Genomic DNA, 16,962 nt, shown 5'->3' on the forward strand with positions numbered 1-16,962 from the left:
GTGATTGGTGCAGGATTTGATTGGCCCAAGGACTGGTAAGATGGGACTCGCTGATGGGAGCAGACACAGAGACGTGACGTCAGAGCCTCAGGTATAAAACAATTAGAACGGTGGACATTTTGTCTCTCGGGTTCTAGATCTGGTGGTGAACGGTCGTGTCCCGTCATCGCTCTTCGTCTTTCATTCTCGAGTCCTGGCATTTGACAATGAACGGTCAAGGCTCTGGACTTCCTCACATCGTCTGGCTGTGGTATTGGTGTTGGTGAACAAGATTGTGAGGATACGCGCGGCTGGAAGAACGAGCTCGTTTTCATGCACAAGGACGTAGAGGCCTCAGACCTTCTTTGATGATTCCTGACGGGGTTCAAGAGCAACTCGCAGCGAAGTCCCCACAATAAATATCACACCTTTTTTTCGTTATTTTATATTTCCCTTTGTCCGTATTGGAGTCTGTATGTGTGGGACGTCCCATTTAGAAATCATAGTTTTTATCGTGCATTATTTTGTGACCGGCATTTTCTTTAATAAAGCCGGAATTTTTGTTCATTTAAATTCTGTGTCGTTTGAGTTGATCATTACAGGGTCGAATACGTCAGGTGGACTCGTGCAGGTAAGCACTCACAGCTTCTCCCCCACTTGCTCCCCGCACATATAATGAAGGTCCGCCATTGAATCAAACGCCTCGGAATTAAAGCTCATTTTGTTATCCGTGTCGCCCTGCGGTGTTGACCAGAGGGCAGGCACACGACAATATATATATATATATTTATATATATATATATATATATATATATGTATATATATATATATATATATATATATATATATATATATATATATATATATATATATGTATGTATGTATGTATGTATGTATGTATGTATGTATGTATGTATGTATGTATGTATGTATATATATATATATATATATATATATATATATATATATATATATATATATATATATATATATATATATATATGGAGTTTTTGGCCCTATCTCTCATTGATGAAGAATGACTCTAAAAAAAATTTAAAATATCGCATCCGGATCCGTATTCGGATATACACCAAAATCTAATTTATTTGTCGTCACACTTGTCACACACCCAACCTGCCCATCAGGTTTCATCCAAATCCCTCCACAAAAAATTATCGTACAACCAGCAGTGGGCTGTCACCGCGAAAGTGATGGAGGTCCCTGGTTTGAGTCCCATGTTGAGTCAGAGTTTTTCACACTTCGCCCCACGCATGAATAAAATTCCTGTTTATAAAAAATTATAGATGAGTTAATCTCCAATGCACTTCTACATACACTAGTATACACATACATACACATACATATACTTACGCTCACATCTGGGGTCTGCCTAGCAGGCACGTAAGACATCAGCCATTATAAAGCTCGCAGTGTTAAGTGTGAAAATTTCTGAGGAAAATTCGGTTGGCTCTATAGCGTAGTGGGCTGTCACCGCGAAAGTGATGGAGGTCCCTGGTTCGAGTCCCGTGTTGAGTCAGAGTTTTTCACACTTAGCCCCATGCAGGAATTTAATTCCTGTTTATAAAAATATTTACATATATATATATATATATATATATACAGTGGAACCTTGACTTACGAGTGCACCAACTTACGAGTTTTCCGAGATACGAGCCGTCGCTCGGGCGGTTTATTGCTTTGAGATGCGAGCCGAGATCTGAGTTACGAGCTTTCGCCACCCGCCACCAGGTGGGTTCCGGTCACGTGGTTATCTTGCCGTGCAAGTATCTCTGCCGTATATCGCTGCTGCTTTGTTTTCGCATGTTGGTTATTTTGGAGCTTACGCTACCTGCCACCAGGTGGGTTCCGGTCACGTGGTTATCTTGCCGTGCAAGTATCTCTGCCGTATATCGCTGCTGCTTTGTTTTCGCATGTTGGTTATTTTGGAGCTTACGCTACCCGCCACCAGGTGGGTTCCGGTCACGTGGTTATCTTGCCGTGCAAGTATCTCTGCCGTATATCGCTGCTGCTTTGTTTTCGCATGTTGGTTATTTTGGAGCTTACGCTACCCGCCACCAGGTGGGTTCCGGTCACGTGGTTATCTTGCCGTGCAAGTATCTCTGCCGTATATCGCTGCTGCTTTGTTTTCGCATGTTGGTTATTTTGGAGCTTACGCTACCCGCCACCAGGTGGGTTCCGGTCACGTGGTTATCTTGCCGTGCAAGTATCTCTGCCGTATATCGCTGCTGCTTTGTTTTCGCATGTTGGTTATTTTGGAGCTTACGCTACCCGCCACCAGGTGGGTTCCGGTCACGTGGTTATCTTGCCGTGCAAGTATCTCTGCCGTATATCGCTGCTGCTTTGTTTTCGCATTTTGGTTATTTTGGAAAATTTCTTAGTTTTAACCATGGGTCCTAAGAAATTGAGTGCCAAGGGCAGTACTGAGAAGAAGAAGAGGATGATGTGCTTGGATATAAAACACGCAATCGTCGAAAAACATGAGCGAGGTGTGCGTGTTGTCGACTTGGTGAGGCGGATGTGAAGGCAGCTGAAGATTTTATTATAACTTTTGCCGAACTGATAGAAGCCGAACGATACATCCCCCAGCAAATCTTCAACTGTGACGAGACAGGGCTCTTCTGGAAAAAGATGCCGAGGAGGACGGAAATAACGGCAGAGGAGAAGAGCATGCCAGGCCACAACTTGTTCAGAGTGCCGGCGATAGCTCGCCTTCTCTTTGTGGAAAACACGGTGAGATCCTTAACATCCAACAACTAATGGGACGCAAACGGGGCGCCCAGTTTAGCGGTACACACATTGATGAATCACCCTGCCTGTGATTCACCCATGACAGGTTATAGCTGGGTCGGGATTCAAACCCAGGCTGGACAGTTTAGAGTCAAGTGTGCGTACCTCCAGTCCAGGCCATCCTGCCAACTTGTATGCTGCATACAGGTGAAATATAAAGCGCGAGATATTTTTATATATACTGTATATTTAAAAAAAAATTGGTGTGGTTTTTGGCGGGCTGGAACGGATTAATAGCATTTCAATGCATTTTAATGGGGAAATTTGATTTGAGAAACGAGCAAATTGAGTTACGAGCTCGGTCACAGAACGAATTAAAGTCAAGGTTCCACTGTATATATATATAAATATATATATATATATATATATATATATATATATACATATATATATATATATATATATATATATATATATATATATATATATATATATATATATATATATATATACATACAGACTTGGCATTTAATATGGAATATCTTTTTTTTTCTTGACTTGGGTTTACTTTCTGAACTCGGTATATCAATCTGGTGAGTTTCTTTTACGCTTCAGTGATTTCTTTGTTAAAAGAACCATGTCACTGATTGTCTGTCGCAGCAAGAAGTCAATAACAGGATTATATCACAGGTGGCGTGACAAAATGTATGGACAGGTACATTTGACGATTGGCTTCACAATCGGGTATAGAAGGGTTGTTGCGTTCTGTATTAGTGGAAAACAACTGCTGCACGTCTACAAAAGTTATTGCCGCTTCCCCTGGAGATGGTCCGTCAACTCGACAATGCTGTTTGTCATTTAGTGGTGGCTTTACGAAATTCCGGCATGAAACAGCGTGCTATTGCTCGGCAGTATGGCATCACTCAAGGTCAGGTGTCAAAGATCCTGAAACGAAATGCTCAGAGGGGTGTCCCTGCTCCAATACCGAGGTCAGGACTTCCCCGCAGAACCACAAGGAGGGATGATCGCCAGCTGCACCGGTTAGTCCGCAATGGCCATACCAAGTCAGCTAATCGGCTTCAGGCTGAGTGGCAGCAACTGACAAATGTGCCTGTATCCAGAAGGCGAGTCAACCAACGACTGGTTCAAGCAGGCTATCGTGCCAGGCGTCCCCTGAGAAAGCCACGTCTGACCAGACAACACCGCCAGCGCCGATTTCAGTGGGCCAGAGAGGACCGTCAATGGCAGCCAGGACACTGGAATCATGTGATCTTCAGTGACAAGTCTAGATTTCTGGTCTATCGTCAATATGGCCGTGTCCGAGTGTGCAGACAAGTACATGAAGCCTACAACGAAGATTGTATTGTGCCAAGAGTCCAAGCTGGAGGTGGTGGGGTGAACGTTTGGGCTGCTTTTCATGCAGTGGGCAAAACTGACCTTGTTGTTCTGAATGGAAACCTGAACCAGTTCAAGCACAGGGCCATTCTGGAAGAAACATTGCTTCCATTTGTTCGTGCAGCCTTTCGAGGAAACTTTGTCTTCCAAGATGACAAGGCACGGCCTCATCGTGCTCGCATGATCCAACACTTTCTTGCTGACCGTGGTGTAGAGCATATGGAGTGGCCTGCCATGTCCCCGGATATGAATCCGATAGAGAACTTGTGGGCAGAATTAACGCATCAAATCGACCACTTGGACCAGCAGCCTGCCTCTGTGCGTGAATTGCAGCAGGCTATTGTCACTGCATGGCAAGCGATTCCTGTCCAAACCTTGGCAAATCTCGTGAACAGCATGCCTCAACGTGTACGTGCTCTCCTGAATGCTCGTGGGGGTTACACGAAGTAGTGAACTGTAATTTTACTGTCCGTAATCCCAGTCGTAATTTAACTTTTGTTTTTGTTTAAAAAAATTTTTGGCTAATGTGCAAAACAAAGAGATACTTCTGGAAAACGTACAGAAGTTTAACACAGTACTGTCCGTGAATTGAGTTCGATATCAGTTTACATCATTTTCAAGGATCAATTTATTTGCTTCGAAATGTCAAATGTGGTTTTTGTTTCTTTTAAAGGTCACATTAACAAAATCTCGAATAATTTCAACATAATTCCAATGAACTTTTTGTTCGAAGTCATCTTGAAAAGTAAGTTCACCCCCACAAGAAAAAATTCCATATTAAATGCCAAGTCTGTATATGTAGTTTTTGGCCCTATCTCTCATTGATGAAGAATTACTCGAAAAAATTAAAAAACTAACGTATCCGGATCCGTATTCGGATATTCACTAAAATCTAATTGATTTGTCGTCACACTTGTCACACACCCAACCTGCCCATCAGGTTTCATCCAAATCCCTCCATAACCTTTTGAGATACCGTGATATATATATATATATATATATATATATATATATATATTGTTACTGTCACGGTTAAGATGTTATATTGACCGAGCGGTGGTGTATTACCACGACCTAACAGTTCCCCCGATTCTTCCCCAACTCACCCGATTCACCCAAAACTTTGGCCGTATCGCACCGCAGCTGCCCAATCTGGAAAACTCTAAAACGACCGAATGCAAAGAGGAAAAGGAATAAGACGAGAAGACGGACAGAAGAGTAATGGGATTTATTATTTACACATATAATCAAGAAGGAGCAGTCACGATTATGTACAGGGACACGAGACGCAGGTGACACAGTGAATTCCTTATACAAGCTTAATTACCTACCCAGGACAGAACAAACAAAGACGACTCACACGGGGAATGATGACAGGAGTTGGCTGGAAGGAGAGGATGGCTTGGAGTTGTATTGTGCAGCACGATCGGCGCGTTTAGCAGCCGCCGTTCCTTCGCGGCCCTGCTCAAAACCGCCGTCCAGGCCCCAAGCGGCGGTTGGGTGTTGTTGCTGCTGTGGCCGCCGCTGCTTTTCCAGGATTACAACAGGCTTTGTGCTTTCTGGGATGTCCTCTCCTTGGATGTTCTCTTGGTCCAATCGCTCCTCACCACCGACAACTCAACGCAACCAACGCAACCACTGACCACCACAACGCAACCACTGACGACCAAAACCACACAACTCAGCTCTGCTTCTTGGACCCTCTCTCTTCTCAACGGCTTGGGCTCCCTTTTGTCTGCCGGTAAAAGCTCATCTCTCAAAGCGTGTCTCAGCTTCTCTTTTGGGAGCGTCGCGCTGCGGATTTTAGCTGCGGTCACGCCTGCTCATTCCCTCCTCTCAGCGCCTCTCTTTCTTCTTCAAAGCTCGACTGCTTGGGGAGCGTCGCGCTGTGGGTTATATAGGCCCCGCCCCTCAACCTTTGCGAACCTCCCCGATCGCTCTTCCTCCGCCCTCTCTAGCCAAACCCCTGGCTCATGGTTGGTCGAGTGGGGCTGGCTCACTCCTCCCCTCTATGACGAGGTGGAGACACGCCTTTCTTCTCCGACCCTGCCTCGTGGTCAATGGCGGTTATTGGAGGGGAGGTAATTGCCAAACGACGAAAAGGGGGAATGGAGGTTTTGGGAATGGGAATGAAGGGAATCTATCTCTTTCACTGGTGCAATGGAGTACTTCAATTAATGGGAGACACAGCCTTACCCTAAAACACAGAATAAGATATAACTATCGAACAGGGGTATTCTATTATTGGCTGACGTGTATGCTTGTGGACTAATTATGGGATGCCCTTTGACCTTTACACAGCTCCGGAGGCAGGAGGCACAGAATAAACAATAATAATAATTCACACAATAAAAAAAAACACAATCCTCATATCCGCAACACTGCACCCTCCTCCTCTTAGGCACGTCCCGGGCCTACAACTTTTTATTTAGTGTGACACGTAGGTGTAGTTCCCTCTACTTTTAACCTGACCCTGAGTGCGACAGTTTTTAAAACATAAATAAATGTGTCCCGCTGCTCCATTGCACCCTGCCTAACAGACTTACGCCCACAGTTAACCGAATTGCGGAATGGTCTTCAAACTATACACTGACGGTGGGGAGCATTATTTACAATGACGCTATTTTTATTTACAAAACTAACCCAGGACCTGTGATTGTTCTTTCTGGGGGGGAGACAGTCTGCTTTGCATCAATGCACCATGAAAGCACCCAAAAACGCACCAATACACACCCAAGCACCAATCGGTGCAGTCATCACTGTTCAAGAATAAAAAATAAATCAACAACCCCTAACCCTGCAGGTGATCTCTTGCTCTTCGGCTCCCTCTGCTGGTTATTATTATTGTCTTCCAGTTGTTGTCTTTCTTTCATTTTCTTCCTGGCGGCCTATTTGCAATAAAGCTTGCCCAAACGTGTCCATTTTATTTATTTTATTTATGGCCCACAGGGCCGACTACGTGTGGTTCACCTGTGGGGCATCGGTGCCCTGTGGCCAAGGTCCGCCAGCAAGATTTCGGGCCCTCATGGCCGGTTCCAGCAGAGGGGCCATGCCCCAACCCATGGGGTCCATAAGTGGTGCTCGGCCACAGACATGTGGTCCATAATGTGGTGCATCGATGCAGACAGCTGGTTCTGAGAGTTCCGGGCGCACAATGGCCGACTCACGCATGCTCCCCTCGGCGCCCCATGGCGCACAGGTCATGTGGGAGACAAAAGGGGGACAAGAGAAATGAGCGAGGGGTAAGGTCACAAGGGTACACGTCAAACAAGGCAATGCAAGGAGAAATGCGTACGGAGGGCGAAGTGAGAAAGCTCGTCCCTACCGTACGTCACCCCCCTGTCACCTACACTACCCTTGCCCTTACCCCATATGTACAAAATCTACACATTACCAATCCGTCGCTACTGTCACGTCTCCCCTTATTTCCCTTATACCAAATTCGTCTTCACTCCCCCACTATCCAAAATTTGCCATCACCCAATTCGTCATCAATCCTCATAAGGAGGGAGAGATGGAATTACGCACAATGTCACACCCACGTCATGATGCGTCTCACAATCCAAAACATTTGCATTAATGAAAAATAATAAAACATGGCATGGTGTGGAGTTACCTCATCTCAGGTGAGTGGATGCAGATGGTGCGAGGAGATCCTTCATCCTAACTATCCTCTAAATGATTTTAACACACTTTACACTACCCGGGGTCTTTCTCTGCCAATCCATTGGCCACTTACACTATGGGTTCTAACAACCAATTCACATTGACCAAACTGTGGTGCTTCTCAATTTGGGGTCTCACTCCCCCGATTCATCTCCCGGTGCCCTCGCACAATTTCTGGGCTGCGACGTGTAGCTCTCCCAGCAGGTCTACCCACCTGCACACCTCCACCACTGTAGTTGCCACCCGAGCTTACCTGCTCCTTACCTAACCTATCTAATTTGGGAAGGCCCCTCCTGGCTCTGTCACCCCTTGGTGCCCTCTGGCACTGGGCTACCCGGGTCCGTCCTCCGGATCCTCGGGCCCCTTCCACAACAACTACTACCGGCTCCCAGAGCCCACCTGCGGCCTCACCTGGCCGACATCCTCACAGTGGTGGAGTGCCCAAACCAACTACACACACTAACAGGCTACACGCCCAGCCATTTCCACAACACTAATGCACCCATCCAATCATCATTCTTCCACCCGCACCACAGATGCCAATATCCAACCACAATTTACCTGTACCCTCTACCTAACACTTACTCTACCCGCCCCGGGTATCCGTGATGGGGGTCCACTCTTCCCCCATTCACACCTTCGCACCATCCACTCCACTCCACAATTTCCACCATACTCACTCCACGACCATCCATTCCAATATCCCATATATTCCACACTCCATGTATTCCACACAACCGTTTTCCATACCTGTTGTTGCACACCTGTGCACTCACACCTGGTGCCACCTGCACCCTCCTCCTCTTCCTGGACCATTTGGTCAACACAACACGCAATCACCACTACTCCCTCATACACTGCTCCACACACCTGTTCAGTTGCACACCTGTGCAATCACACCTGTTCAATCCTCAAACACACGGCATCATCTCATCTAACTACTCCCCTCTGAAACTTGCGCTTCCCAGTCGCCCCTTTAAACTATTGCGCTCCCACGTCATTATCATCCACGCTAATCTACCTGCGTCCCCACTACAGGTATCCTTGTCACTAACTAACCTTAACGTCACCTAATGTCATCTTCTAGGTCCCTACACATGATATCCTAACCCACCCGGGCTAGTTCTCACTGCCATCAACCCCATAAGCTAGTGCTCCTTTGCCCCCCTCTGTGAGGGATGGTGGATTGGCCATCCCATCACATGGGGCATCTCTTACTATAAATTTTGCTTACCAAATTCCAACCAATTCAAAAATTTTCCATTTACTGCCAATTCTACCCACTATTATAAATTTCGTATCAAATCACTACCATCATCATCACAGTCCGCTATATCCTAGCCTCGGTGCGTCATGACATCATTAAACTCGGTTCGTAAAGCCGAGCAATGAATTCGGGTGGTTTGGTCGCCTGCAGGTTGAATCCGTCCGGCTTTCGGTTCAAGGGAGGTGGTTTGGTTGGGCCGAGATTCCACGCACCATCTCGGCGCGGCACCTTGCGGTCCCGGGCCCGATGGCTCAATCTCCCCCGGTCGGAACCCTGTCCCCACGAGGGGGCATCGTTCCACTTCCTCCCACTCGCCCTTGAACCGGACCGGTCGCCTCGCCCGACAAAGCCCGGACTCGACCGTGCGGGGCGGGGCCAAGCCCGAATCGGCAACGACGCTTCGAAGAGAAGCAACGCAGCATCGACCCGCGCCGGGCCTCGCACCCAACAAAGCACCCCGCGCCCCGAGTGCTCGCATCGGCTATCCGTCGCCCTAACCGCTAACCCGGTTACCGTCGATGCTTCACTTGCATGCTCACACGCATACGCTACCCCTTTCACCCTCACAAAACCCGGCGTTCCAACGCCGTCCGTACATTCCACCAACGCTCTCTCTGTAACACACCACACCTCTCGCGCACACTCTTGCGCACACTTTGGTCCACACCTCTCCTCCGTTACATCCTCCGTAACACTCACCATGGGCGTGCACTCTTGCATCCACCCACTAACGCGCTCAGATGGGCTCTCCCACACTCGCGCTACCACCAACTCAGGTGTGCTTCCTCGCACACGTTCCACCACCACCTCACTCTCCGTGTCACACTCCGTACACCCCGACGTGCATTCTCGCTCGCACTCGGTTTCACACTCGCGCTCCGATGTGCCCTCTCGCACCTGCGCCATCACCAACTCACTCTCCGTGTCACACTCCGTACACCCCGACGTGCATTCTCGCTCGCACTCGGTTTCACTCCCACACTTTATAACACACCCACTCGCCGACGCACACTTTTTCCTCACACGCGTGCCATTTCCACTCACACGGGACCCCTCACCAACGCCCGGATGCTTCCTCGATCCCAAGCGCGTGAAAATTCTTTTGTCGCCAAACATCCTCTTACAAAATCTCCCCGCACAATATACAGCACGTCTCACCTTCGGGGTTCTTCTTCCTCCCTGCACCAAAACCTGCAAACTCTTTATTTGGTTAGTGCGTACATCATCATGATTTGAGCAGGGACTTCGCACATTTTCCATTCTCCCTGCAATTCCCGGGCTACCTCCGTCATCTCTTCAATTTTAATTCCCAGCCCTGCTTTGTCTTTATTCACCTCGACGACCGCTGGCTTTAATAAAACACCTTCCTCTACCTCAGCGGTCGCCGGCTTTTCCAAACCCCGTGTCGCGATTTCTACCCCCGTCATTGTACCCGTGCTTTCCTCCGCTTCGCTCAACCGGCGCTTCTCGACCCGCTTTACCTCCTCGTGCACCCCTGGGACCCTCTCGCCCACCATGCGATCCATGGTCTCCCCACATTTTTGCATGCGGTCACCCATTCTGTCCCCAATCTTGCCGATTCGCTCCATATCGGCCCTCATTCCGTTCGTTATTGCTCCCTGGTTTCCCCATTCGTTCGTTATTGCTTCAATTTTATTATTCAATTTCTCCTCGTTTATTCTCAGCATCTCGGTGAATTGCGCCATGAAGGCTTGCATTTGGACCACCGTTGGTAGTACAAAGGGTGCGGCCACAGCTGCCCCCTCAACCACGTGCGCGAGAGCGCCATTTTGTGCGTCTGATACTCCCTCAACCGCCTCCTCATTGCTCCCCTCCATTTGATCCTGGGTTACTCCTAACCCCTCCTCTAGCTCACCCACCGGCATCCGATCGCCTTGACCAGCCATGGCGCGATTTCCAAAATTCGGGTTTTTGTTTAAAACACAATTTTTCAGCAGCTCGTAATTTTGAGCGCCTTAAGCGCGCTTCAGGTCCGTATCTCACTCCCAGACACCAATTGTTACTGTAATAACACAATTGGTGTCCAAAATTTGGGCTAAATAAATTTAGTCCCAGGTTCGAATCCCACTCCTGACACCAATTGTTACTGTCGCGGTTAAGATGTTATATTGACCGAGCGGTGGTGTATTACCGCGACCTAACAGTTCCCCCGATTCTTCCCCAACTCACCCGATTCACCCCAAACTTTGGCCGTATCGCACCGCAGCTGCCCAATCTGGAAAACTCTAAAACGACCGAATGCAAAGAGGAAAAGGAATAAGACGAGAAGACGGACAGAAGAGTAATGGGATTTATTATTTACACATATAATCAAGAAGGAGCAGTCACGATTATGTACAGGGACACGAGACGCAGGTGACACAGTGAATTCCTTATACAAGCTTAATTACCTACCCAGGACAGAACAAACAAAGACGACTCACACGGGGAATGATGACAGGAGTTGGCTGGAAGGAGAGGATGGCTTGGAGTTGTATTGTGCAGCACGATCGGCGCGTTTAGCAGCCGCCGTTCCTTCGCGGCCCTGCTCAAAACCGCCATCCAGGCCCCAAGCGGCGGTTGGGTGTTGTTGCTGCTGTGGCCGCTGCTGCTTTTCCAGGATTACAACAGGCTTTGTGCTTTCTGGGATGTCCTCTCCTTGGATGTTCTCTTGGTCCAATCGCTCCTCACCACCGACAACTCAACGCAACCAACGCAACCACTGACCACCACAACGCAACCACTGACGACCAAAACCACACAACTCAGCTCTGCTTCTTGGACCCTCTCTCTTCTCAACGGCTTGGGCTCCCTTTTGTCTGCCGGTAAAAGCTCATCTCTCAAAGCGTGTCTCAGCTTCTCTTTTGGGAGCGTCGCGCTGCGGATTTTAGCTGCGGTCACGCCTGCTCATTCCCTCCTCTCAGCGCCTCTCTTTCTTCTTCAAAGCTCGACTGCTTGGGGAGCGTCGCGCTGTGGGTTATATAGGCCCCGCCCCTCAACCTTTGCGAACCTCCCCGATCGCTCTTCCTCCGCCCTCTCTAGCCAAACCCCTGGCTCATGGTTGGTCGAGTGGGGCTGGCTCACTCCTCCCCTCTATGACGAGGTGGAGACACGCCTTTCTTCTCCGACCCTGCCTCGTGGTCAATGGCGGTTATTGGAGGGGAGGTAATTGCCAAACGACGAAAAGGGGGAATGGAGGTTTTGGGAATGGGAATGAAGGGAATCTATCTCTTTCACTGGTGCAATGGAGTACTTCAATTAATGGGAGACACAGCCTTACCCTAAAACACAGAATAAGATATAACTATCGAACAGGGGTATTCTATTATTGGCTGACGTGTATGCTTGTGGACTAATTATGGGATGCCCTTTGACCTTTACACAGCTCCGGAGGCAGGAGGCGCAGAATAAACAATAATAATAATTCACACAATAAAAAAAAACACAATCCTCATATCCGCAACATATATATATATATATATATATATATATATATATATATATATATATATATATATATATATATATATATATATATATATATATCCGAATTAGAATCTTCACTAAAATTGATGCAAATCTTCCTGGTCACACACTCAACCTGCCCACCAAGTTTCATCCAAATCAGTCCACAACTTTGAGATATTCTGTTCACAAACAATACAAAATCGAAATTCCATTTCAAGATAATAATGACAGCTATACTAATGCACTTGTCTTGAAAAAGGAATAGGAAGAGGTACCCTGGCTACCGCACAAGCCACTCGCTGAACGAGCCTAGCAGTCACCCTCGGCCTAAATCAAGCCACGAGAAACCCGTGTGAAGCGAGATGGAGACTCGTGATATGAGTACGAGTGGGACTATTTATACAGATGCACATTACACCCTTATGACATTCATTGAGGGTTTGCACATTTGTTATGAACACCTCTGAAGAAACATGATTGACATCAAAGGACACCTCTCGTGGCCCCTCAGCATGCATACCAAGTGTCTTTGAGATCAAACAAAAACTGGAGTTATCAAACAAATAACATAACGCATCCCCTTTATCATCTTGATTATCGTTTGTTCTTAGAAGAACATATTTCAATAATGGGACTAAAATATAAACACAATTTTGCTTGTGAATAAGTAGCAGGCATGGTACTCACTTGTAGGTGTCATTGTCTGTTTTCTGCTTCCGATGGCAGTGGAAATATAACCCAGAAGATTTGTTGATATTCTTTCAATCCCAGTGTAACTGGAACCATGGTAGAGTGCCATGGTATCTGCTGGAACACTGACAATTTCTTGCAACTGCCTTTCAGTGATACGTCCAGCTCCAACGGCCATAACCATTACTCTCTCTTCTTGCAAAGCCTTTGATGCTTTCTTGGCTGCCGCCAAGTTATCAGGTGAGCTTCCTGTCAAAATCAGCACAAGTTGTGGGGCACCTCTTTCTTTACGACTTCCTTTGTCCTCCACCATGACTTTGTTCAGCACATGTTGCAGACCACCAGCCAGGTCAGACCGACCACCACGGTAGGTAATTCTATTTATGGCATTAACTGCGGAGTCCTGCAGGTATACAAAATTAAAATCACATGAATCAAGCACATGTGTTCTCACATGATTCCTCACCACCTAGAGAGTTCATAGAACATGATACCTCATGCAGTTGCTTCAATATTAATAAAATAATTATTTTAACAATTGTTAAGAAAAATCCAGAAGTTTAGTGCTTTTGAAGTAGTTCAGAAGCAGTCCCGAATACCACCCTTGTACACCACCCAATTGAACGTTTATTTAAATTGAAGTCCTGCAAAAGTCGAGGTTCTTGGAAGTATTATGACAGACGATTTGTGTTCTAATCTTTAAGAGTATAATTCAATATAAATGGAATAAAATAAATATTGTAAAAGTCATAAATGAATTGATTCTGGTTTTACTGCCATTTTCTGCAGTGTTTATCGCACCACAATTTTTAACACATTGCATTATTTATTTGTGCGTTTCATGTGTCAATAATTAACGTTAACAATAATTTTTCTGTTTGAAATGACTTCAATTTTCTTTGACTTCCAGGCAGGCAGACTGAGTGAAAAATATTATCTCATTTCTCTCTGCAAATGTGCGATCGGAACGAATCCTGATCCATGGTACGGTAAAACGAAAGACTTGTCTTCCGGTGCATGTTACGATTCGTGTTCCAAATGTTGCATTCCATTTAAGTAAGTTGTTCCTTGATCATAAACTGATAAGACCGATAGACAGACAGACGGATGGACATTAACCAATTGCTTCAGCCCGCTTCTCGCTCGGCATGTGCGGGGTAATAAAAATAATTAGTGATTGAAACAATACAATTCAAAACACATATGATTTCGATTTTAGGACATTTCACCTGGTCCATAAAGCCATTGAGGTCGAATTCCGTATGTGGGGTTGAGCCGTATTGGACCACGGCCACATGGGTCTGGTCCGGTCCAATGTCTAGGCCAGCAATCAAATGCGATGCCAACAATCGAATGTACACAAAATTACTCCGACCCACAGCACTCGAGCCATCAAGCAAAAGAATGATGTCAGGGCCTATGATGGGATATAGGAGCACCAGGATTGCACAGTTAAACAGGAAAGGTTGAAGGCAAAGGCGAGCACTTCTGCTTGTCCAACAATATCAAGAAAAAAGACTAAATATTTCGTTTCTTAGAAATTCTTAGTTTATAAGTTTCTTTTTTGGGTGCAACCAGGAATTATTGGAAGGATGGAGTGGTGCAACTCTCTTGATTCTCTCAATCCGATAGACTCAATGAAACAATTCGCTCACCATCAGGAGTGAAGAAGTCTTAATTGTTGAAAAACTTAATTATTCAAGAATCAAAAGGAAGCTCCCATGCAAGGGAAGCCTCGGAATACACAACATTTTGTAGAGTTATGCCCGACAATCCATGAAATTAAAATATCAAATCAAAATATCAAAATATCAAATTTTCTGGTCTTTATCAATGATCTCTCCGACTCTCTGGAAAATCCTCTCTATCTCTTTGCTGATGACTCCACTCTCTGCCGCTCCATTCCTCTTCCCTCAGATCGGCAGTCTGCAGCCTCCTCACTCTCTGAAGACCTGGACAAAATCACAGACTGGTCAAACAAGTGGAACATGTCTTTCAATCCTGACAAATCTCACACTCTTACTATGTCTCTCCGAAAAGATCGACTGGACAACCCTCCCATCTACTTTCTCAACAATCCTCTCCAAGAAGTTCTGTCGCTCAAGCTTTTGGGTCTCACTATCTGCCATGATCTTTCTTGGGAAAACCACATTTCCAAGCTGGCCTGCAAAGCCAGTCGCCGACTGGGCATCCTCCGTCGTGCGAAGTCCTTCCTAGGCACACCTGAGCTCCTCACCACATACAAGGCTTTCATCCGCAGCTCAATGGAATACTGTTCTCCCCTATGGGCTGGTGCTCCTGCCTCACACCTAGCTCGGCTTCATGCTGTTGAAACCAAAGCTTTCAGAATCATTGGAATCTCCCGCGATGAAGCTATCTCTGAGGGCCTTTCACTCACTCACCGCAGGCAGGTAGGTGGTCTTTCTCTCTTTTACCGACTCCTCTCCGGCCTTGCTCCCCCAGCTCTCTCTGTGCTCTGTCCCCCAAATATTCCTACAGGTCGCACAAGATCTGCCAGCAAGCCTCTGACGGTTAAACTGCCGAAATCTCGGCTCTCTGCTCACCTTCACTCTTTCATTCCTCTTTTCTCCCGTCTCTGGAACAAACTCCCACACTCCCTTCAATCCCACTCCTCCCTCCAGGTCTTTAAAACAGCTGTTCACCACCATCTCTTATCTTCCCCCATCCAAAACCTTGATCTTTTCTACCCCCACTAATTCACCCCAGATCCACCTTGTTTGTAATTCCAACTTCTTTCCTGGTAGTCCTGGCAGTGTCCATATGTTTTATGCCTCTCCCACCCCCTTTCCCATGCCTCCCCCCCAAAGGCCTCTCCCTCCCACAGATCTCTCGATGTCTCCATGTCTCTCGGTTCCTGCTCTCAAATGTTGTGTTTGTGTCCTTCCCCCTCTCTCCCCATCTTGTCTACCACTCCCGATGTTATTTGTTTTATGTGTCGGTTTGTCGGTTATGTGTCGGTTTGTCTTTCTGTGTGATAAATGTTCACTCTTTCACGAGCCTCGATCTTGTATACAAAAAAAACAAAAAAAACAAAAAAAAAACACAAGGGACAAGATGTCAAGTAGTTTTCCAGAGAGATTTTGAATATCAATAGCTGATAATTCACTGGTGGCTGACAAGGTACCGTGAAATGGGGTGAATAGGGACAGCAAGGTGAATAGGGACACAAACTGATAAAAAGTTCGGAAACCTTTTTCGCTGAAAATTGTTAACCATACTGATTTGTTGATATTTGGGTTGAAAGTGTTCTCTTGTTTTTTTATACAGCAACTTATAGTCCCTATTAACCCCATATATGGGTTAAATATGAATAAATAGGATTTTTATGGCTGTCCCTATTCACCCCGTTTTACGGGTGAATAGGGACAGTCACTAATACAAAAAAATAATAATCAAGAAACAATCCTGAGTTTCCAACTTATTGCTAAATTGATAGCTCAGATGGATGCGCATAATATGCACCTGTGGCGGACACAAAAGCCCACTGGCTTGGTGACATCATTCCGCGCACCAAGTGGGCGGTGGCCACGCCCGAGGGGTAGGCGTGGCCTCATGATATACACCGGGCGCGCAGCCCGGAGCGGGCCAGTGTTACAGTGAGCTCCTGAAATAAAGACGCTTATAAGTTACCGCTTGTCCGCTTCCTCCTTGCTCGCAAGCAGCGCGCGTAACGCCGTGCTTTACTGGTGACCCCCTCGACGTTGGATCTGCCGGAGCGATCCTTCCAC

General features: G+C 46.6%; 1 protein-coding gene across 1 annotated transcript in view; it reads right to left on the reverse strand.

The window, feature by feature from the left end:
* Positions 1-16,962, reverse strand: part of LOC137429452 (uncharacterized) — a 397,376-nt gene that overhangs the window by 172,571 nt on the left and 207,843 nt on the right. Inside the window, 2 exon segments of the mRNA XM_078781072.1 lie at positions 13,211-13,616; positions 14,443-14,630. Of these exon segments, the coding sequence (XP_078637198.1) occupies positions 13,211-13,616; positions 14,443-14,630 (594 nt within the window).

Source organism: Myxine glutinosa, chromosome 6 (genome assembly GCF_964187855.1).
Source record: "Myxine glutinosa chromosome 6, kmMyxGlut1.1, whole genome shotgun sequence".
Classification (NCBI taxonomy): domain Eukaryota; kingdom Metazoa; phylum Chordata; class Myxini; order Myxiniformes; family Myxinidae; genus Myxine; species Myxine glutinosa.